General features: G+C 39.4%; 1 protein-coding gene across 3 annotated transcripts in view; it reads right to left on the bottom strand.

Annotated features, from left to right (window-relative positions):
- NBAS (NBAS subunit of NRZ tethering complex) overlaps window positions 1-22,669 on the bottom strand; it is a 393,407-nt gene that overhangs the window by 69,785 nt on the left and 300,953 nt on the right. For all 3 annotated transcript variants that reach the window (XM_003826980.5, XM_034952644.3, XM_055108231.2), the window contains one exon: window positions 765-983. In XM_003826980.5, the coding sequence (XP_003827028.3) occupies window positions 765-983 (219 nt within the window). The remainder of the gene's footprint in view (window positions 1-764; window positions 984-22,669) is intronic.

The raw sequence follows: 22,669 nt of genomic DNA, 5'->3' as shown, positions 1-22,669 counted from the left end.
GTGATTCTCCTACCTCAGCCTCCTGAGTAGCTGGGATTACAGGTGTGTGCCACCACACCTGGCTAATGTTTTTTTTTTTTTTTTTTTTTTAGACGGAGTCTCGCTCTGTCGCCCAGGCTGGAGTGCAGTGGCATGATCTCAGCTCACTGCAAACTCTGCCTCCCAGGTTCAAGCCATTCTCCTGCCTCAGCCTCCTGAGTAGCTGGGACTACAGGCGCCCGCCATTGGGCCTGGCTAATTTTTTTGTATTTTTAGTAGAGACGGGGTTTCACCATGTTGGTCAGGCTGGTCTCGAACTCCTGACCTCGTGATCCGTCTGCCTTGGCCTCCCTAAGTGCTGGGATTACAGGAGTGAGCCACCACGCCCAGCCTATTTTTATTTTTATTTTTTAATTCTACCAGCTAGAAGTAAAGTCTGAGCACCACTGTCTTCTCATTTCTTAATTTTAGAGACCTCTCCCCTCATCCCAGGCAGCTATCCAGTGTTCAACTCCTGCTACCATCTCCATTTCCACCCTTCTCACCCACTTCCTCTATTTCCCCATATCAACTGTGCCAAGTGGCTTAACATCATTTTGAAAGAAGTGGAAACTGAATTGTCAATCAAGTGATCATGAAGAGGTTAACCAATAAAGGCTTGTGGACAATTTTCAAGGATATCTGCAAGTCTGAAAACCCTGTCAAAACGACTAATGTAACTTTCAAGGAAAAAAGAAAGAATATACTGATACAGAGTGAGCATACAGAAGTTCCCATTTCTTTACCTGCTCACTATTCTTCAGAGCAAGGATGAAGCTGTGGCTCAGGGTTTCCAGGTGGGCAAGTGATTTCTCCAGATGATTCAAAGTATCTGCATAGGTAACTTTAGAATCCTTAGCTTCTTGAGCTTCGTCTTCTGAGTTTCTTTTCCTCGGCTTCTCAATAAAATGTTTGACTGTCTTAATAGCCTTTCTAGTCATCTCTTTACGGGCTTCCACAGACAGCTTAAAAAAAAGAATTAAATAATAGTGAGACCAAAGAACCCTGCATTACGTATTGCATATTCAGCAAGTGTTAATGAGTTAGAACAAAAGTGAAATTTTTGTATATATGATTTTAACCAATAAATAGCACTTGTTATACTAGTTTTTCTTCTGTGAAGAAAACAAAAAGTGAGGTGCCATTTGCATTATTAAACTAGTAATTAAGATTTTTAAAAATGTTAATATCCAAAGCAGGTAAAGTGATGAAACTAGTATTCACACTGACTGCCAGTTACAGTGCAAAAATGAGGAGTCATTTCTACAGCCATATTCCCAGTTCTGATCACTTATTATAAGAAAAAAATTCCAAAGAAGAAAATAAATACAGGCATAAAGATTTTAACTGGAATAAGACTATTAATATAACCTTAAAAGTAATCTAATCGATAGAAGAAATGATAACTAGCTTATTTTAAATTACAGGCTGGAATATTATGTAGTCATTAAAATTAGAATTATAAAAACCGTGTCCAAACATTTTGGAATATGTTTGTCATAGAATGTTAAAACTTAGAAATCAGAATATAAAACTCTCTAGATAATGTTTACATTAAACTTCAAACTATATCTGCATATACAATATATGTATTTTATATATTTTCTATTTTATGTGTGTGTATGTGTGCATTTATATATTTTCTATTTTATGTGTGTGTGTATGTGTGCGTGTGTGTGTGTATATATATATATGTTGAGTATTGCTTATCTGAAATGTTTGGAACCAGAAGTATTTTAGATTTTAGATTTTTTTTTTTTGGATTTTGGAATACTTGCTAATTTAGCATCCCTAATTCAAAAGGCTGAAATCCAAAATGCTCCAATAAGCATTTCCTTTGAGCACCATGTTGGCACTCAAAAAGTTTCAGATATTGGAGCATTTCAGATTCCTAGATTCAGGAAATTCAACCTGTACATGCATATAAAGTATATGTATGTATAAAAATATAATCAATATGTACTCAGACATATGCATATACATATATATATATTATTAAGGTGTTAGGATTATGAGCTATTTTTTTTCTTTCCTTCTTTCCAAAGATTCGAAACATCGTTTTCACCCATTTATTCAGTGACACGCATCAGATTCCTGTATACTGTGTTAGATATATGGGAGTTATATTTTTCTAATTAATAAAATACTATCCTCAAGAATGTGCAGGAGTTATATTTTTCTAATATTAAAATATTAAGCTCTTAGCGTCAAGAATACAAAACTAAGTCTAAACTTTGTGCTTTGTTGATGGAGGAAGCAGACACCTATGAGAGATGCTAGCGCCTTCTCAGGCCTCACTGATTTGTGCTGCTTTGGATCCTGGGCTGTAGTCTTCTGTCAGCTACTCAAGTACATTTTTACTATATCCTCAAAAGGACGTGTTGATTTTTTTGTTTTAATAAAAAGAGATAAAGACTCCTACGACAGACTCTCATTTTTTTTCTACTTCCTAAAAGCAGTCATTGTACATGTCTGGTCATTCTGAAAAGCAGGACTAGGCTGAAATACATGGCATGAGTGACCACACCAGGAGGTAAACTGCCCCCCAGACCCTTCCTTTCCTACTAGCTCCCTCCAAGTCACTCAACAGAGTTATGACTTTAAAATGCTGACAGGACGCCTGCCATCCCAGCACTTTGGGAGGCTGAGATGGATGGATCACGAGGTCAGGTGATCGAGACCATTCTGGCTAACATGGTGAAACCCCGTCTCTACTAAAAATACAAAAAAAAAAAAAAAAAAAAAATTAGCCGGGCGTGGTGGCGGGCGCCTGTAGTCCCAGCTACTCAGGAGGCTGCGGCAGGAGAATGGCGTGAACCCGCGAGGCGGAGGCTGCAGTGAGCCGAGATCCCACCGCTGCACTCCAGACTGGGCGACAAAGCGAGACTCTGTCTCAAAAAACAAACAAAAAAATGCTGATAGGGGACATTTTCCTAATCCTATATAAATATTGATAAAAGAGATCTTTAGGAAAGTACTATTTCCAATGAAATTGGAAACGCACTGCAAATGCAGCTTTCAAACAAGTTCCGTAGTCCCCACTTCTTACCAGATTTCTGGCTCTAAGCCATTAAAAAAATCAGAGCCCACCATTGACTGACAAGTATTAATTATGTTACTGTGTTTGCCCACAAATAAACTGTTAACTCCTCCCTGTGATTCAGAAGTACAAAATACTAGATCTGTGTTTTGTTCAACAGACCACCCCTCCCTTCATACATGTAGATGAAGAGACTGAGCTCCAGGAGGCTCAGTGGCATGTTAGGGGTCATCGTGTACAAGAGAAGAGTAAAAACTGGAATCCAGAACACTTGGTTACCAAGTGCAGTGCTCCCTGCCACCTTACATTACACAGCTTCCACTCAACGATTTCTGCATCTTCACAGGCTCCAAGTTTATTAGAGAGTGCATGCTGGTTGAATGCTGAATGACAAAATCAAGACTGAATAAGAGTTTATAGCAGAGTGAATCTTTTATTATATTCATATTTGTTTCCCCAAGAAATATAAATTTCAGAAATTACTTGGCTACATCAGCTAGCCAAATGTATACACTCTTCCTAGCCTATTGTGTGATATGGAAGAGTTTCAAAAACAGACTGGTTACAGAATAGGGATAGGCAGCTAATTCACATGGGCAGGAAGTAGGGTCCTGGATGAAACAATGGGTCCCTATTCCCTTAAAGAGGTCCAGATGAGATCATTGTTGTCCAAGTCTTGACTCGCCTTTGTCAACCAACCATGGAATGAATATATGGTAAGCAGGAAGAACAATACATTCAGAAAACTTGTGTTTAATATTTACTACTGGTGTGACTTTAGGAAACTTGACAAAGTGCTTCAAGCTTTAGTTTCTTCATCTACAAAATGAAAAAAAATGACCCCTGCTGCACAACTTTAAGAACTTAAGACAATATGTAAAACAGTCAGCACAGTGCCTTGCCCATAGTAAGTGCTCAGTAAACAGATGCTGACATTTAATTTGACCAATGGATAAAATACATGTGCCATCCTCTCCCCTGTTAGTTTGTCATCTTCCTAATAAATTTGTCACATGATTCCCTTTTAGAAAAACCTTTTTTTAAATAAGCTCCCCAAATTTCTTAGCACGGAACTCAAGAACCTTCACAAACTGGTCCCTAGCTAAGTCTCTGGCTTCGTGGTATAATTGTAACTCAAACCCTAAGCTACAGCCACACTGACTCTTTATCATTACCTGGTGCTTTTACTTGCCGTCTTGTCTCAAGGAAATGCTCCTTTCCCTCTTTTTTGCAAGGCAAATTCCCAGTCATGTTTCATTATCGAGACACTTGGAGTCAATCTAGCCTCTACAAGCATTCCACTGGCAAGTCCTCTGCTCCAACATCCAAGTGCATAACCCACCTACTTTGTATGTATAAACTGTCTCGTCAGCATTACTGAGTCTAGCCCTCACACTGAAGTCTATGCTTTCAGAAAACTAGCTGTAGGTTATGAGAGACAGGTGCAACTTTTTCAAGAGTTTAAATTGTTTGACTTCATCACTACAGTGTCATTAGAAAATTTTCTATTTAAAATAATCCTTCAAGAGAACTAAATATTTCAAAATAACTATGTAACCTGACACTGAACAAGGCAGAGTGTAAATAAATGCAATCCTAAGTTAATTTTCCTGAGCCAGCTAGAACCTCTAAGAAGCAGAATGATATTATGATTAAAAATATGTAAAGTGTTTTATTTGACTAGGCGTTTTACTTAATTCAAGCTTTTTATTACTATACTTTGTAAAAACAGGTTCATTGCTGAAAGACTCCAGGGTATGATTAAAAAATATATGTTTAACACTGAATTTACATCTAGTAGATTTATTTTCTTTAAACTGTTCCATAATGGAAGGAACAGAAGTAAAAGAAAGAAATGATTCAAAAAAAATGTACCAGAGTAAAACAAATGGCAATTTCTTTACTGTATCTAGTGGCCCCACGGTACCATTATTCTTAACATTCTTTTCTTAAGCCCACAGCATTAACATGTCATTCATGTATATCATTACTATAATATCAAACCAAGATGATATTTTTAACTGTTCCCTGCAGCAATTAGTAATTGCTATGAAAAATAATAATGGATTTTTTGAAATAAAGATAAGTGGCTAAACCGTTTCATCAGTTAATAAATAGGTACTAAACATCTACTTTCCAAGACCTGTAAAAAATGAGATAAAAACATGAACCAGGCTTATAAAGAAACCACATATATCATGGGAGATAATATAGTGAGAAGGGGGTGGAGGGACTGAGGAATCATGGATGACATCAGCAAATCTTATTGGGTCAAGCTTCAAAATATATCTAGGTTCTAACCACTTCCTACCACCTTCACTGCCACCACTCAGTTCCCAGCCACCATCATCTCTCATAAAGAGCACTGCAACGGTTCTAACTTGTCTCCCAGTGTGACAGAGATAGTGGTGCTCACCAAACACAAGCATTCCAACTCTTCCACTGCATTTGTCAATTCCCTTGTAGTTAGGATGAGCTGTGTTCCAGCCAGTGAAATCTGAGCAGAAGTGACATATACCATTTCAGAGCCGGGCAATAAAAAAACCCACATGGCTCACTATCCAGTTTCCCTTTTTTAACCACAACAATTAAGGAGAACATGGGGCCCAGATGGTGCCAATACAAAATGATGGGGCTTCCATCAGCCTGGATCCTTAAGTGACTTTGTGGTACAGGCCCCTTTGCAGTCTTTTATTGGATTAGGTGCATGAGAGACTATCTACCGAAAGCCACTACAAACCTTAGCTTATTCTGACACACAACAGGTACCAAGAGTGAGGCAATATGTGGCTTTGGTTTTCAGGTATCAGGCAATGAAAAAAAAAAAGATTAGAAAAACACCGTAATCTATGATATGCTATAAAAAATACTTAATAAAACTATTATCTGTGGTAACTTGGGGGGCAGATCATACCCCTAATGAACTTGGGAAATGGAACACCAGAAATGTGTTGGATGTTATGTGATGCTGTGGGTATTACATGAAGTACTGTCCAGATCAGAAGCAGGAGTGAAACAGAATAGAGAAACAGCCCAGAAATTCAGGGCCATACTGGGTTAAAAAACAAACAAAAACAAAAACCAACTTACTAATTCTAGACCCCATGAGTAAGAGATAAGATGGAGAAATCCTTATATAACAAATGCCAAGTAAAACCTTTAGAAGATTAAAATGATTCAGGAAAGAGATAAAACAAGGGTGTGACACTCCGTAAATTCTTTCAATTGGACAAAATGACTCAGGGCAGAGATCCAATTAATGATGTCATCCTTAAACAGAAACCTGATAGCTTTAAGCTAGCCCCCTTTAAGTGGAGAGAGAGAATGTACAGGGGTGATACATCAAAGATATATAGAACAATATTTCAAAACAAATGAAAAGACCCTGTAGATGTGGCTACGGGCACATGACACTAACAGATATTAAATAAATAAGAACCTGATTGAATTTCTGAGATAGTGATGCTGCCCAAGAAACCACAAACCTGGACTGAGAATGCCTGTGACTATTTAAAACTTAACACTTGGGCCTTCAACCTTGAGGGTACAGGCCTCCAACATCCACTCCTCATGTGGCCCAGGAAGGAAGTGGGGAGGTCTTCCCTGGAGGGAAGAAACTGGGGTCATGGAGAACAAAGGATAACAAGGTTGCTCCTAGAAAGCAGAATTAAGGCCTAATTAAGGCCCCTTACCTACCCCACAGTAGGGAAGCCTTCATAATGTCTGTACAGCAGATTTTTTAAGCTGCCTCACAGTCGTGTCTGCCTCACAGTCGTGTCTGCCAAATATCTCTTATTGTCTCCCTTTCCAAGGTGAGTGCTTAATGCAATTATCTTGTCCCTGTTTCACCATGTAAGTTGGGTGTTGGGGTGGGTGTGGAGGAAACAGGGCAGAGGATTTGTCCATTTGGTTCACAGTCTGGATCACAGCTGGACCTGATGCGCAGCCTACTGAGTATTATGCCAACTTTGGGCTCCCTGGAGTGACTAGGACCCTGGGTGGTTTCCTCCAGTGGAGAAGCAGAGTGTGTTCTGTGGTGGAAAGAAGGCTTGGTGAATAAAAGGGTGGGCTGTAGCAGACAGTGGTTTCCACCACACATCTTATCCGCTTCTCTATGCTTCTCAACCCCCTTGTAGTTAGACAGAGTTTCATGGCTAGGTGGGCCCATGAAACGTGAGAGAAGTGTCATGTATCACTCTGGCTAAGGCAATCACACCCGATTTTCCAGTCCCACTCCTTCTCCTGACAAGGTACTTGAGGAGACCCCAAGTGGGTATGGACCCTGAGGGAGGCGTCTGTTGTGCTAGGCCACTGTGACTCTGGGGTTGCTTTGTTACTCCAGCACTACCCAGCAGCACGATGGTATCTTAAAAACACACATCTGCTCCAGCCACACCTCTGCTCAAATCCGTGTAATGGCTTCCCAACTCACTAAGAATAAAAGCCAGTCTTTCATGCCCTATCAGGCCCCATGCGATCTGCTCTTCCCCTCACCCTGCCTCTCTGATCCTATCCCCTCCCTGCCTTCACACTCTCAGGCCACTTCAACCACCCCGGCACCCTTGCAGGCCCCCTCAGAGTCTTCACAGTAATCGGTCTCTCTACTTGGAATGTTCTCCCAGGCACCCTCATGACTTGACCCTCTACTTCTCTTGGGACTTCACAAAAATGTCATCTTATCCGAGAGGCCTTCCCTGACCACTCCATGAAACATGGCACTCTCTCCACCTCTTTCTCCTGGCCCTGCAGTACTTTTTCCTCCTAATTGACATACTGGGCTTCTATTGCTTATTGTTTGTCACTGCTACATTCCCAAAGCCCAGAATTGTCGCTCATACATAACAAATGCCTCTCTGTTGAATGGAAGGATGGATGGATGGATGGATGGATGGATGGATGGATGGATGGACGGACGGACGGACGGATGGATGGATGGATGGATGACACTGTTTAAAAAGAGAACAGTAAAAGTGCATTTGAGGAAGCACGTAAGTAGGAGGGCTCATGACACATCTCTAACTACTAGAGCACTTTAGTTTAGACATGGTGTGGCATAAAGGGCTGGACAGTAAATATGTTAGGCTTTGCAGGCCACACAGAGTCTCTATTAGACACTCTTGTTTGTTTGGTGGTTGGCTGGTTTTTGCAATCCTTTAAAAAGATGTAAAAGCCAATCTTAGCTAAGGGTTGTACAGAAACAGGCAGTGGGCTAAATTTGACCTCTAGGCCATCATTTTCTGATCTCTGATTTATAATATTAAACAGTTCTAGTTGAAAAGATAAACTGAGAGAAAGTTATATGTGGCCTGGAATGCCAGGCTAGATAAGGAATCTGACTTGGAAGCCACTGAGAGCCACTTGTATATTGAAGATAATTACATGGAAATGTCTCATTAGATTCCCATTTTTAAAACACTGTAAGAAAATCTTATTTCAAAGAAACACTAAAAACTATAGTTATCTGAGAAAAAAATAATCACCCTTTCTTAGGCCTTTGCCTGTGTTTCTGGAATCAGTGCAGGGGTTCACTCCTCTGAGGAGCCTTCCTGACCTATATCAAAGAATATTTCATTGAAATTATCTAGTTACTTGTACATCTCCCTGACTAAACAATGAGATCCTTTAGGATAGAAACTGTGCTTTTAAAATCTCTGTATCCCTAGACCTAACATAATGTCTAACACACTGCAGACAAAAAGTAAATAGCTATTAAATTACTGAACAACTCTGATCAACATACGGAGAAAACAAAGCTTCTTTACAAGTGCAATAAAATTACATGTTCTCAACATGTCCCTGGAAAGTTGTGGTTCAGAATGCTCCAAAATTACCCAGTTACTCTGCAGTAAGTAATTCCTGTAAGAAGGCCCTAGGAGACATTAAAAAAGGACACTTTAAGTGACTTGAAACAAAGAAACAAAAAACTGAGACCAAATGTTTGCCATTGGGACAATGCCACCCTGGATCGGAAGTCATGCAGGAAGGGGCACAACGGCATCAAGCTACTGATGGCTTTCTGTTTATTCATTCAACATACATCCACTGAGTGCACACCGTGCATCTGCCTTGGGCTGAGTGCTGGTGACAAAATTAGATCAAGGCCCTGCCCCTGGGTATGTCAAAGTCTAGTTGTAAATACGGAGAGATAAAAGACATTACAAAGAGGCATGATCATCCTACAACTACAACAGGGTAAACACAAGGTGCCATGGAAGCCCTCAGAAGGGGCACTCTGCAGACTGGAAGTGACAGGCATGCAAGGTCAGGAAAGGGTTGCTGAAAGGTGACATCTCCAAGGAGAGTCCTCAAGAGGGAATAGAAACTAAGACAAGAAAGGAGGAATGTGAAGAGATCACTAGTCAAAGGAGCAAGTGGGGCACCTAGAAGTACATGGGCTTGGCTGGAATGCAGAATGAAAGCGTTACGGGAAAGGTGTCCAGATCCAGACGCCAAGAGAGGGTTTCTGGATCTCGCTCAAGAAAGAAGTCAGAGCTCCTGAAGGAAGCACTAAACAAGGAAAGAAACAACCAGTACCAGCCACCGCAGAAACACACCAAATTGTAAAGACCATCTATGCTATGAGGAAATCACATCAATTAACGGCCAAAATAACCAGCTAGCATGATAATGGCTGGATCAAACTTATACATAACAATATTAACCTTAAATGTAAACAGGCTAAATGCCCCAATTAAATGACACAGACTGGCAAATTGGATGAAAGTCAAGAGCCATCAGTGTGCTGTATTCAGGAGACCATTCAGGCTCAAAATAAAGGAATGGAGGAATATTTAGCAAGCAAATGGAAACGAAAAAAAGCAGGGGTTGCAATCCTAGTCTCTGATACAACAGAATTTAAACCAACAAAGATCAAAAGAGACAAAGAAGGGCATTACATAATGGTAAAGGGATCAATGCACCAAGAAGAGCTACTCTCTCTCTCTCTCTATATATATATCTATATATCTCTCTATATATATCTATATATACCTCTATCTATATATCTATATCTATAGATCTATATATATTTATATAGATATAAAATCCATCACATAAAGAGAACCAATGACAATACGGGTTCATAAAGCAAGTTCCTAGAGACCTACAAAGAGACTTAGACTCCCACACAATAATACTGGGAGACTTTAACACCCCACTGTCAATATTAGATCAACGAGAAAGAAGGTTAACAAGGATATCCAGGATTTGAACTCAGCTCTGGACCAAGCAGACCTAATAGACATCTACAGAACTCTCCACCCCAAATCAACAGAATACGCATTCTTCTCAGCACCACATTGCACTTATTCTAAAATTGACCACATAATTGGAAGTAAAACAGTCCTCAGCAAATGCAAAAGAATGGAAATCATAACAAACAGTCTCTCAGGCCACAGTGCAATCAAATTAGAACTCAGGATTAAGAAACTCACTCAAAACTGCGCAACTACATGGAAACAGAACAACCTGCTCCTGAATGACTACTCGGTGAATAACAAAATGAAGGCAGAAATAAAGATGTTCTTTGAAACCAATGAGAACAAAGACACAATGTACCAGAATCTCTGGGACACATTTAAAGCAGTGTGTAGAGGGAAATTTATAACACTAAATGACCACAGAAGAAAGCAGGAAACACCTAAAGTTGACACCCTGACATCACAATTAAAAGAATTATTGAGAAGCAAGAGCAAACACATTGAAAAGCTAGCAGAAGGCAAGAAATAACTATAACTAAGATCAGAGCAGTACTGAAGGAGATAAAGAAACAAAAAACCCTTCAAAAAATCAATGAATCCAGGAGCTGGTATTTTGAAAAGATCAACAAAATTGATAGACCACTAGCCAGACTAATAAAGAATAAAAGAAGAATCAAATAGATGCAATAAAAAGTGATAAAGGGGATATCACCACTGACCCCACAGAAATACAAACTACCATCAGAGAATACTATAAACACCTCTACACAAATAAACTAGAAAATCTAGAAGAAATGGATAAATTCCTGGACACATACACCCTCCCAAGACTAAACCAGAAGTTGAATCCCTGAATAGACCAATAACAAGTTCTGAAATTGAGGCAGCAATTAATAGCCTACCAACCAAAAAAAGTCCAGGACCAGAGGGACTCAGAGCCGAAATCTACCAGAGATACAAAGAGGAGCTGGTACCATTCCTTCTGAAACTATCCAAACAATAGAAGAGTGAATCCTCCCTAACTCATTTTATGAAGTCAGCATCATCCTAATACCAAAACCTGCCAGAGACACAACAAAAAAAAAAAAAAAAAGAAAATTTCAGGCCAATATCCCTGATGAACATCGATGCAAAAATCCTCAATAAAATACTGGCAAACTGAATAAAGCAGCACATCAAAAAGCTTATCCACCATGATCAAGTCAGCTTCATCCCGGGGATGCAAGGCTGGTTCAACATACTCAAATCAATAAACATAATCTATCACATAAACAGAACCAATGAAAAAAACCACATGATTATCTCAAGAGACGCACCAAAGGTCTTTGACAAAATTCAACACCCGTTCATGCTAAAAACTCTCAATAATCTAGGTATTGATGAAACGTATCTCAAAATAAAAAGAGCTATTTATGACAAACCCACAGCCAATATCATACTGAATGGGCAAATACTGGAAGCATTCCCTTTGAAAACCAGCATAAGACAAGGATGCCCTCTCTCACCACTCCTATTCAACATAGTATTGGAAGTTCTGGCCAGGGCAATCACGCAAGAGAAAGAAATAAAGTGTATTCAATTAGGAAAAGAGGAAGTGAATTGTCTCTGTTTGCAGATGACACAATTGTATATTTAGAAAACCCCATCGTCTCAGCCCAAAATCTCCTTAAGCTGATAAGCAACTTCAGCAAAGTCTCAGGATACAAATCAATGTGCAAAAATCACAAGCATTTCTATACACCAATAATGAACACAGAGCCAAATCATGAGTGAACTCCCATTCACAATTGCTACAAAGAGAATAAAATACCTAGGAATACAACTTACAAGGGATGTGAAGGGCCTCTTCGAGGAGAACTACAAACCACTGCTCAGGAAATAAGGGAGGACACAAACAGATGGAAGAACATTCCATGCTCACGGATAGGAAGAATCAATATCGTGAAAATGGCCATACTGATGCCCAAAGTAATTTACAGTTTCAATGCTGTCACCATCAAGCTACTGTTGACATTCTTCACAGAAGTGGAAAAAAACTACTTTAAATTTCATATGGAACCAAAAAAGAGCCCACATTGCCAAGACAATCCTAAGCAAAAAGAACAAAGCTGGAGGCATCATGCTACCTGACTTCAAACTATACTACAAGGCTACAGTAACCAAAACAGCATGGTACTGGTACCAAAACAGAGATATAGACCAATGGAACAAAACAGAGGCCTCAGAAATAACGCCACACATCTACAATCATCTGATCTTTGACAAACCTGACAGAAACAAGCAATGGGGAAAGGATTCCCTATTTAATAAATGATGTTGGAAAAACTGGCTAGCCATATGCAGAAAGCTGAAACTGGATCCCTTCCTTACACTTTAAACAAAAATTAACTCAAGATGGATTAAAGACTTAAACATAAGACCTAAAACCATAAAAACCCTAGAAGAAAATCTAGGCAATACCATTCAGGACATAGGCATGGGCAAAGACTTAATGACTAAAACACCAAAAGCAATGGCAACAAAAGCCGAAGTAGACAAATGGAATCTAACTAAACTAAAGAGCTTCTGCACAGCAAAAGAAACTATCATCAGAGTGAACAGGCAGTCTACAGAATGGGAGAAAATTTTTGCTATCTATCCATCTGACACAGGGCTAATATCCAGAATCCACAAAAAACTTAAGCAAATTTACAAGAAATAAACAACCTCATCAAAAAGTGGGCAAAGGATATGAACAGACACGTCTCAAAAGAAGACATTTATGCAGCCAACAAGCATATGAAAAAAGCTCATCATCACTGTTCATTAGAGAAATGCAAATCAAAACCACAATGAGATACCGTCTCATGCCGGTTAGAATGGCAATCATTAAAAAGTCAGGAAACAACAGATACTGGAGAGGATGTGGAGAAATAGGAACGCTTTTACACTGTTGGTGGGAGTGTAAATTAGTTCGACCATGTGGAAAACAGTGTGGCAATTCCTCAAGGATCTAGAACTAGAAATACCATTTGACCCAGCAATCCTATTATTGAATATATACCCAAAGGATTATAAATCATGCTACTATAAAGACACATGCATACGTATGTTTACTGAGGCACTGTTCACAATAGCAAAGATTTGGAACCAATCCAAATGCCCATCAATGATAAACCAGATAAAGAAAATGTGGCACATATATACCATGGAATACTATGCAGCCATAAAAAAGAATGAGTCATGTCCTTTGCAGGGCCATGAATGAAGCTGAAAAACATCATTCTCAGCAAACTAACACAAGAACAGAAAACCAAACACTGCATGTTCTCACTTATAAGTGGGAGCTGAACAATGAGAACACATGGACACAGGGAAGGGAACATCACACACCAGGGCCTGTCGGTGGGTGGGGAACTAGGGGAGGGATAGCATTAGGGGAAATAGCTAATGTAGATGATGGGTTGATGGGTGCAGCAAACCACCATGGCACGTGTATACCTATGAAACAAACCTGCACGTTCTGCACATATATCCTAGAACTTGAAGTATAATAATAATAAACAAACAAACAAACAAAGTCCATAGAGTGGAAGCAAATTTATTAAGAAAGTAAAAGAATAAAGAATGTCTACTCCATAGGCCCTTGGGGCTGCTAATTGCCCATTTTAATGGTTATTTCTTGATGATATGCTAAATTAGGGGTGTATTATTCATGTCTCCCCTTTTTAGATCATATAGGATAACCTTCTGACATCACCATGGCATTTGTAAACTGTCATGACGCTGGTGGGAATGTAGCAGTCAGGATGACCAGAGCTCACTCTCGTCACCATCTTGGTTTTGGTGGCTTTTAGCTGGCTTCTTTACTGCAAGCTGTTTTATCAGCAAGGTCTTTATGACGTGTATCTTGTGCCGACTTCCTGTCTCATCCTATGACTTAGATGGCCTTAACCTCCTGGGAATGCAGCCCAGTAAGTTTCAGCCTTATTTCACCCAGCTCCTATTCAAGATGGAGTTGCTCTGGTTCAAATGCTGCTGACACAAGTAACAGTCTGTCAGAGAATGAGGAAGAATGAAGCAGAAATGACAACATGAGGAAGCGCCCTGCATACTGAGCTGATGATAGTATCATCATCTTCATGCCTTGGGAGGCATAAAAGGATCTCCAACAGGAGAGCAACACAATCAGCACCAGAGGTTTTAGCTAATGGCTTGATTCATAATTCACCAAGATGACCTACATCATCTGCACCTACTTCACCGCTGTGAAATCTTGCTAAGCAGACTTTTTTTCTTTTAAAAATGAACATAGCGCCGGGCACAGGGGCTCATGCCTGTAATCCCAGCACTTTGGGAGGCCGAGGCGGTTGGATCACCTGAGGTTGGGAGCTCGAGACCAGCACAACCAACATGGAGAAACCCCGTCTCTACTAAAAATACAAAATCAGCCGGGCGTGTTGGCGCATGCCTGTAATCCCAACTACTCAGGAAGCTGAGGCAGGAGAATCACTTGAACCCGGGAGGTGGAGGTTGCAGTGAGCTGAGATCGCGCCATTGCACACCAGCCTGGGCAACAAGAGCGAAACTCCATCTCAAAAATAAATAAATAAATAAATAATAAAATAAAAATTAAAAAAAAAGAACATAGCATGACTTTGAACATAAGGCTGTTATTTAGGAAATGGCAGGTGACTTAAGAAAAATCCAGGTGCTACCTACAGAGTGAGGTGGAAAAAATCAGGGTTTACAAACAGTTTATTATTTAACTAATTAAAAAAATACACAGATGTCCTCTCTTTATAGGTTTCCATTTACAAACTCACCCTATTTTTCATCCATCTCTCCCTCCTCCTTTTCATGTTCAAACACTTTCATACTCGCTATGAGCTAGGCCTGGCCTTGGCACAGAGGATACAAAGGTAAATTAAGACAGAATCACTATCCTGGAAGAACATACATCCTAATGGAAAAGTCTACATGGAAATAAAAATATATAAAATGTGACAGAAATATAAATTAAGTATGTGGGTACACCAAGAAAAAAAATTGTTTTAGAAAGGCAAGTCTTTAAAAAGGAGGTGACACCTGAAGCAGGACTTGAAGCATCAGCAGGAGTTCATGTGGAAGAAGGAGGGGAGGGTGGATTGCAGGCAAAGAGGACAGAATGAGGAATTAATTAAATAAAGGCTTTTATAGAAGAAGAATGTTCTAAGGCTGTAACTCTCAACCTTTTACTGTGCTCCAAAAAACCTACAGGATATAATATATTCTCACCAAAAACAGTAGCTCACGACCGCAAGATGTCTCATGGGGTAGGGGAGTGGGTGCAGAGCAGCAGCTGTAGTATATTTGGGAAAGGAGGGGGAATCAATTCTGAAAAAGATTAAACCATCCCAGGAGTTCGATCACCAAAGCCAAACATCATTCCTTCTCCAGTCTCACTCCCAAGCTATACCTGGAAAAGCTCTTGGTGGTGCAAATGTGTGTATGCGTGTGCTTAGGCAAGGGATTGTCCAGCAAGAGAAGAGATGCAAAGGGTGCTGGGGCCACTGGGGGTGCCATGCTGGGAAACTTACACATTAACCTTGGGCCAGTGGTCTCCAAACTGAGGTATGTGTGCCACGAGCACACAAAGCCTTCTAACAGGGACGCAGGCACAGGCAGTTTAAAGGGAATCCGTTTCTAAATTAATTTCCACCTTCTCTAAGTATTCTTTCCTAAAACTGATCAAGGTGTGAAGCCTGTGCTCTTTCCCAACTCCCCTTTCACAACAGCCTTCAACTAACACAAGAAAGGCATGTCTGACACTCTTCCTGAGTCTGACTCTGATACATTGTTCTGATGTCTAAAGAGCTCCAGAACACCAAACGGACAATTCAGAATGCTGGTGTATAACAGACTCCAATGGAGACCACCTTTGCAAAAATTTTAACAGTGAGAAAATTATGGCAGTGGGGGAGATCTAATTTAGCCAACCCCCATCTTGCCTTTAGCCTTCAAGCTGTCAGACATTTAGTTTACAGTTTAAATGATAACAGCCCTTGCCCCAAAACTCAACTGCCTTTGTAAAGTGAGTGAGAGACTATCAGGCTAAGAGGAGAGAGGAACGTGAATTCTCCTAAGATGTAGACATAAGCAATTGCCAGCCATTATTACATTCTGGGGTCACAAGATATGCAACTTCTCCAATTACTCCTGCAGATAACGTCACTATTGTAGACTGGCCTTCTGAGATACCTATTCATGTGTTTTGCATGTCTGAGATCCATGGCTCCACCCGGACCCACCCAGAAGCAATTGGGCACCCAGGAGGCTCACTTCCTACACTCCTATGATTGTACCCAATTAATCAGCAGCAAGCACCCATTTCCTAGCCACCCACACCCCTTCCCCCAAACTGCATTTTAAAAAACCTTAACTTAGAAGGCTTCAAGTGATTAAGTGATAACTCCATTTCCAGCATGGCACAGCTGGCCTAGAGTCAATTAAACTCTTTCTTTACTGCAAAGCTGGGGTCTCCGTTTGTGCAGTGGTAGAAAGTGATTACAAAGTGGTAGAAAGGTGATTACACAGTGACTGGATAACAAACTTCTTCTTGCATGTCACAAGGTTCCCAGTGCTTTGCTTTCTTTTTTTTCTTCTAAGTTATTTTTTAAAAAATTCAATAGTTTTGGGGGAACAGGTGGCGTTTGCATGGAAAAGTCCTTCAGTGATGATTTCTGATATTTTGGTGTACCCATCACTGGAGCAGTGTATACTATATCCAACGCGTAGTATTTTATCTCTCATTCCCCTCCACCCTTCCCCACCAAGTCCTCAAAGTCTATTATGTCATTCTTATGTCTCCGAGTCCTCATAGCTTAGCTCCCACTTATAAGTGAGAACATAAGATGTTTCGTTTTCCACTCCTGAGTTACTCAGAATAATGGTCTCCAACTCCATCCAGGTTGCTAAGAATGTCATTATTTCATTTCTTTTTATGGCTGAGTAGTGTTCCATGGGGTGTGTGTGTGTGTGTGTGTGCACACGTGTATCTCACATGTTCTTTATCCACTTGTTGGCTGATGGGCATTTTAGGCTGGTTCCATATTTTTGCAATTGCGAATTGTGCTGCTATAAATATGCGTGTGTCAGTGTTTTTTTCATATAATGACTTCTTTTCTTCTGGGTTAAATACCCACTAGTGGGTTGCTGGATCAAATGTTAGTTCTATTTTAGTTCTTTAAGGAATCTCCAGTACTGTTTTCCATAGTGGTTGTACTAGTTTACATTCCCACCAGCAGTGTAAAGATGTTCCCTTTTCATCATATCTACAACAACATCTATTATTTTTTGATTTTTAAATTATGGCCATTTTTGCAGGAATAAGATGGCATCTCATTGTAGTTTTGATTTGCATTTCCCTGATAATTAGTGATGTTGAACATTTTTTCTTGTTTTTTGGCCACTGGTGTATCTCCTTTTGAGAAGCATCTATTCATGTCTTTGCTTACTTTTTGATGGGATTGTTTGCTTGCTTCTTGCTGATTTGTTTGAGTTCCTTGTAGATTCTGGATTAGTCCTTTATCAGATGCTTAGTTTGTGAATATTTTCTCCCACTCTGTAGGTTGTTGAGTAGCTGATCATTTCTTTTGCAGTGTAGATGCTTTTTAGTTTAATTAGGTACCATCTATTTATCTTTGGTTTTGTTTCATTTGCTTTGGGTTCTTGGTCATAAACTCTTTGCCTAATCCAATGTCTAGAAGAGTTTTTCCAACGTTATCCTCTAGAATTTTTATGCTTCAGGTCTTAGATTTAAGTCTTTGAACCATCTGGAGTTAATTTTTGTATTTGGTTAGAGATGAGGAGTCAGGTTCATTCTTCTACAGGTGGCTTGCCAATGAAGTATCCCAGCACCATCTGTTGAATAGAGTGACCTTTCCCCACTTTGTTTTTGTTTGCTTTGTCAAAGATCAGTTGGCTGTAAGTATTTGGCTTTGTTTCTGGGTTATCCATTCTGTTCCATTGGTCTATATGCATATTTTCATACGAGTACAGTGCTGTTTTGGTAACTATTAATATAGCTTTATAGTATAGTTTGAAGTTAGGTAACATGATGCCTCCAGATTTGTTTTTTGTTTAGTCTTGCTTTGGCTATGAAGACTCTTTTTGGGTTCTGTATGAATTTTAGGATTTTTTTTCTAGTTATGTCAAGAATGATGATCGTATTTTGGTGGGAATTGCATTAAATTTATAGACTGCTTTTGGCAATATGGTCATTTTCACAATATTGATTCTACCTATCCTTGAGCATGGGATGTGTTTCCATTTGTTTCTGTCATTTATGATTTCTTTCAGCCGTGTGTTGTAGTTTTCCATGTAGAGATCATTCACCTCCTTGCTTATATTCCTAAGTATTTTATTATTATTATTATTTTTTGCAGCTGTTGTAAAAAAGGTTGAGTTCTCGACTTGATTCTCAGCTTGGTCATTGTTGTTGCTTAGCAGTGCCACTGATTTGTGTACACTGAGACTTTACTGAATTCATTTATAAGACCTAGAAGCTTTTTGGATGAGTCGTTAGGGTTTTCAAGGTATACAATCATATCAATTGGCAAATAGTGGCTGTTTGACTTCTTCTTTACCAATATGGACACCCTTTATTTTTTTCTCTTGTCTGACTGCTCTGGCTAGGACTTCCAGCATGATGCTGAATAGCATCAACATTATAGTGAAAGTGGGCATCCTTGTCTTATTCCAGTTCTCAGAGAAAATGCTTTCAACTTTTCCCTGTTCAGTATAATGTTGGCTGTGGGTCTGTCAGCAATGCCTTTTATTACCTTGCGGTATGTCCCTTATATGCCAATTTTGCTGAGGGTTTTAATCATAAAGGGATGCTGGATTTTGTCAAATACTTTTTCTGCACCTATTGAGGTGACCATATGATTTTTGTTTTTAATTCTGTTTATGTGATATATCACATTTATTTACTTACATATGTTAATTCATCCCTGCATCCCTGGTATAAAACCCACTTGATTATGCAGTATTATCTTTTTGATATGCTGTTGGATTTGGTTATTTTGTTGAGGATTTTTGCATCTATGATCATCAGGGATATTGGTCCATAGCTTTCCCTTTTTGTTACATCTTTCCTGGTTTTGGTATTAGGGTGATACTGGCTTCCCAGAATGATTTAGGAAAGATTCCCTCTTTCTCTATCTTTTGGAATAGTTTCAGTAAGATTGGTACTAATTATTTGAATGCCAGATAAAATTCAGCTGTGAATCCATTTGGTCTTGGACTTTTTTGGTTGGCAATTTTAAAAATTACTGTATCAGTCTTGCTACTTGTTATTTGTCTGTTCAGAGTTTCTATTTCTTCCGGATTTAATCTAGGATATTTCCAGGAATTTATCCACCTCCTCTGGGTTTTCTAGTTTGCGTGTGTAAAGGTGTTCATAGTAGCTCTGAATGATCTTTTGTATTTCTGTGGTATCAGTTGTAACATCTCCCATTTAATTTCCTTTTTTTTTTTTTTTTGAGTCTCTCTCTGTCACTCACCCTGGAGTGCAGTGGCACAATCTTGGTTCACTGCAACCTCTGCCTCCTGCATTCAAGAGATTCTCCTGCCTCAGCCTCCCAAATGGCTGAGATTGCAAAAGCCTGCCACCACACCTAGCTAATTTTTGTATTTTTAGTTGAGACGGAGTTTCACCACATTGGCCTGACTGGTCTCAAACTCCTGACCTCAGGTGATCTGCCCACCTCAGCCTGCCAAAGTGCTGGGATTACAGGCCCAATGCTGTGCTTTCAACACAATTTATGAAGGATCTAAATGAGGCGTCTGCTGATAAATCATTAAAAATTAATTTTTAACAAAAGTTTGCTATATGATTTTTGGTCTATAACTTATAAGAAATTCAAAGAATTAAGTGAATCTGCTATGGCAAAACTTCTCCATCCACTTATTTATGTGAACAAGGTTTTTAAGTACTCATATCTATGCAAATATAAAATAGAAAACTGACATTGAACTCAATCACAATCTAACAATAGTCATCCAAGAGCACATAAACTAGTTAAAAACAATATTTAAATCTCTACCTCATTAAGATGTGCATTTTGAATATAATTTTATTTTTATATTTAATAGTTATTTATCAAAAACATAAATCAATGTTGCAGGAACTCAGGGACCCCGAACGGAGGGACTGGCTGGAGCCGCGGCAGAGGAACACAAATTGTGAAGATTTCATGGACATTTATCACTTCCCTAATACTCATAATTTCTTATGCCTGTCTTACATTTAATCTCTTAATTCTGTTATCTTCGTAAGCTGAGGATGTACCTCACCTCAGATCCACTGTGATGATTGCGTTAACTGTACAAATTGATTGTAAAATGTGTGTTTGAACAATATGAAATCAGTGCACCTTGAAAATGAACAGAATAATAGCGATTTTAGGGAACAAGGGAAAGGAAGGGAACCATGAGGTCTGACTGCCTGCGGGGTTGGGCAAAAAGAGTCATATTTTTCTTCTTGCAGAGAGCCTATAAATGGACGTGCAAGCAGGGAAGATATCCCTAAATTCTTCTCCTAGCAAGGAATATTAATATTAATACCCTGGGAAAGGAATGCATTCCTGGGGGGAGGTCTATAAACGGCCGCTCTGGGAGTGTCTGTCCTACGTGGTTGAGATAAGGACTGAAATATGCCCTGGTCTCCTGCAGTACCCTTAGGCTTACTAGGATTGGGAAACCTCGCCCTGGTAAATTTGAGGTCAGACCAGTTGTCTGCTCTCAAACCCTGTTTTCTGTTGTTTAAGATGTTTATCAAGACAATACGTGCACAGCTGAACATAGACCCTTATCAGGAGTTTTTGATTTTGCCCTTTGCCTTGTGATCTTTATTGGCCTCAGAAGCATGTGATCTTTGTTCTCCTTTTTGCCCTTTGAAGCATGTGATCTTTGTGACCTACTCCCTGTTCATACACCCCGTCCCCTTTTGAAGTCCTTAATAAAAACCTGCTGGTTTTGCAGCTCAGATGGGCATCAAGGACCTACCAATATGTGATGTCACCCCTAGCGGCCCAGCTGTAAAATTCCTCTCTTTGTACTCTTTCTCTTTATTTCTCAGATCGGCCAACACTTAGGGAAAATAGAAAGAACCTATGTTGAAATATTGGGGGTGGGTTCCCCCGATACATCAATGCTGCTCTGATCAAATATATGCTGCAATAATTGAAAAAATAACTGAATATAGATTTTAAAAAAAAAACGTTGAAACCCTAGAGTCACAAGACATTTTTTAAATGTTACTTTCTATTTGATTATCTCTGATGCAGAGAAACATGATTTTAAGCACAAAGACATTGAACTGCATTACAATAAAATTATATGAAAGTGAAAACTACACAAACTCTCCACACAAAATGACTCCATCCAAACCCCTGCATTAATATGCTTGACCAAATTTTAGCAGGGCTTCTAGCAAGGCCATGTCCCTAGAATGACTCCACTCCCCCTCAAAATGCCAAGAAAGTTCAAAGCTGTCAGTAGAATGTATTGTTTGTTCTAGCCAACACCTGGTGATAAGCCAATAGGCTCCTCAACCCCCTTTACAGCAGTTACTTTAGAAAGCTTGCAATTATAATCCTTTCTCTGTCCCTTTGAGATGTAAATCTTCTACCACCTAGTGTGTTTCCTGAAGGACCTGGGATCAGTCTCTTTGCAATATAAACACTCAAGGAGCCAACTCTCTGTGGGAGGGTAAGGGCCTCACTTCCATGGGCGCCTTGTTCCAACTTGCACAACTACCTGCTGTCATAAAGACATGAGCAGTTTGTTTCTTCTCCAGATAAGTGCCAATTTACAAACCAAGATGGTTCAGTTACATGGACCAAACCTCCCTTAATGCCCCTTGTGCCTTTCCTTTCACACACCCCAGTGTTGAAAAAGTATTCTGCCTTTTTTGTTTTGGTGAAGCTGAGCTTGGTTTATGCTGGGCTCTCTTCCCTCTGCAGTAGTTAGTACTTAAGAAAATCTGTCTTTACTGCCTTTAAAAAGTATCTGGCTTTATTTCTCTTTGACAAAAGACACAGTAGAAATGGTTTGAGGAAAAGGAAAGATGCAACCTTTCTGACAGCTGTAGATGTGTTCTTGTATGTTTTTAAGTGATAGCAGTAGATATCAAATCACATATGTTGTATACAAATAGAGCTATGTTACAGTTTTACTTTAAATGTGAATATTTAAAATGTGCTGGAAACTATGCCTTCCTTTGTAATCATTTAAAATTATAAAATTTTTAGATATCAAGTGTGTGAGAGGTAATCAGGTGATTTTAATTTAGCTACATGAGTAAAAAAGGTTCAAGTTCACAGCTTTGGAGCACTGTTTTCCTAAAGTGTGATTTTCAGACCACCTGTATTGAAATTACCTAAGTGCA

This window comes from Pan paniscus, chromosome 12 (assembly GCF_029289425.2).
Source record: "Pan paniscus chromosome 12, NHGRI_mPanPan1-v2.0_pri, whole genome shotgun sequence".
Classification (NCBI taxonomy): domain Eukaryota; kingdom Metazoa; phylum Chordata; class Mammalia; order Primates; family Hominidae; genus Pan; species Pan paniscus.
This window is presented reverse-complemented; position numbering and strand designations above follow the sequence as displayed.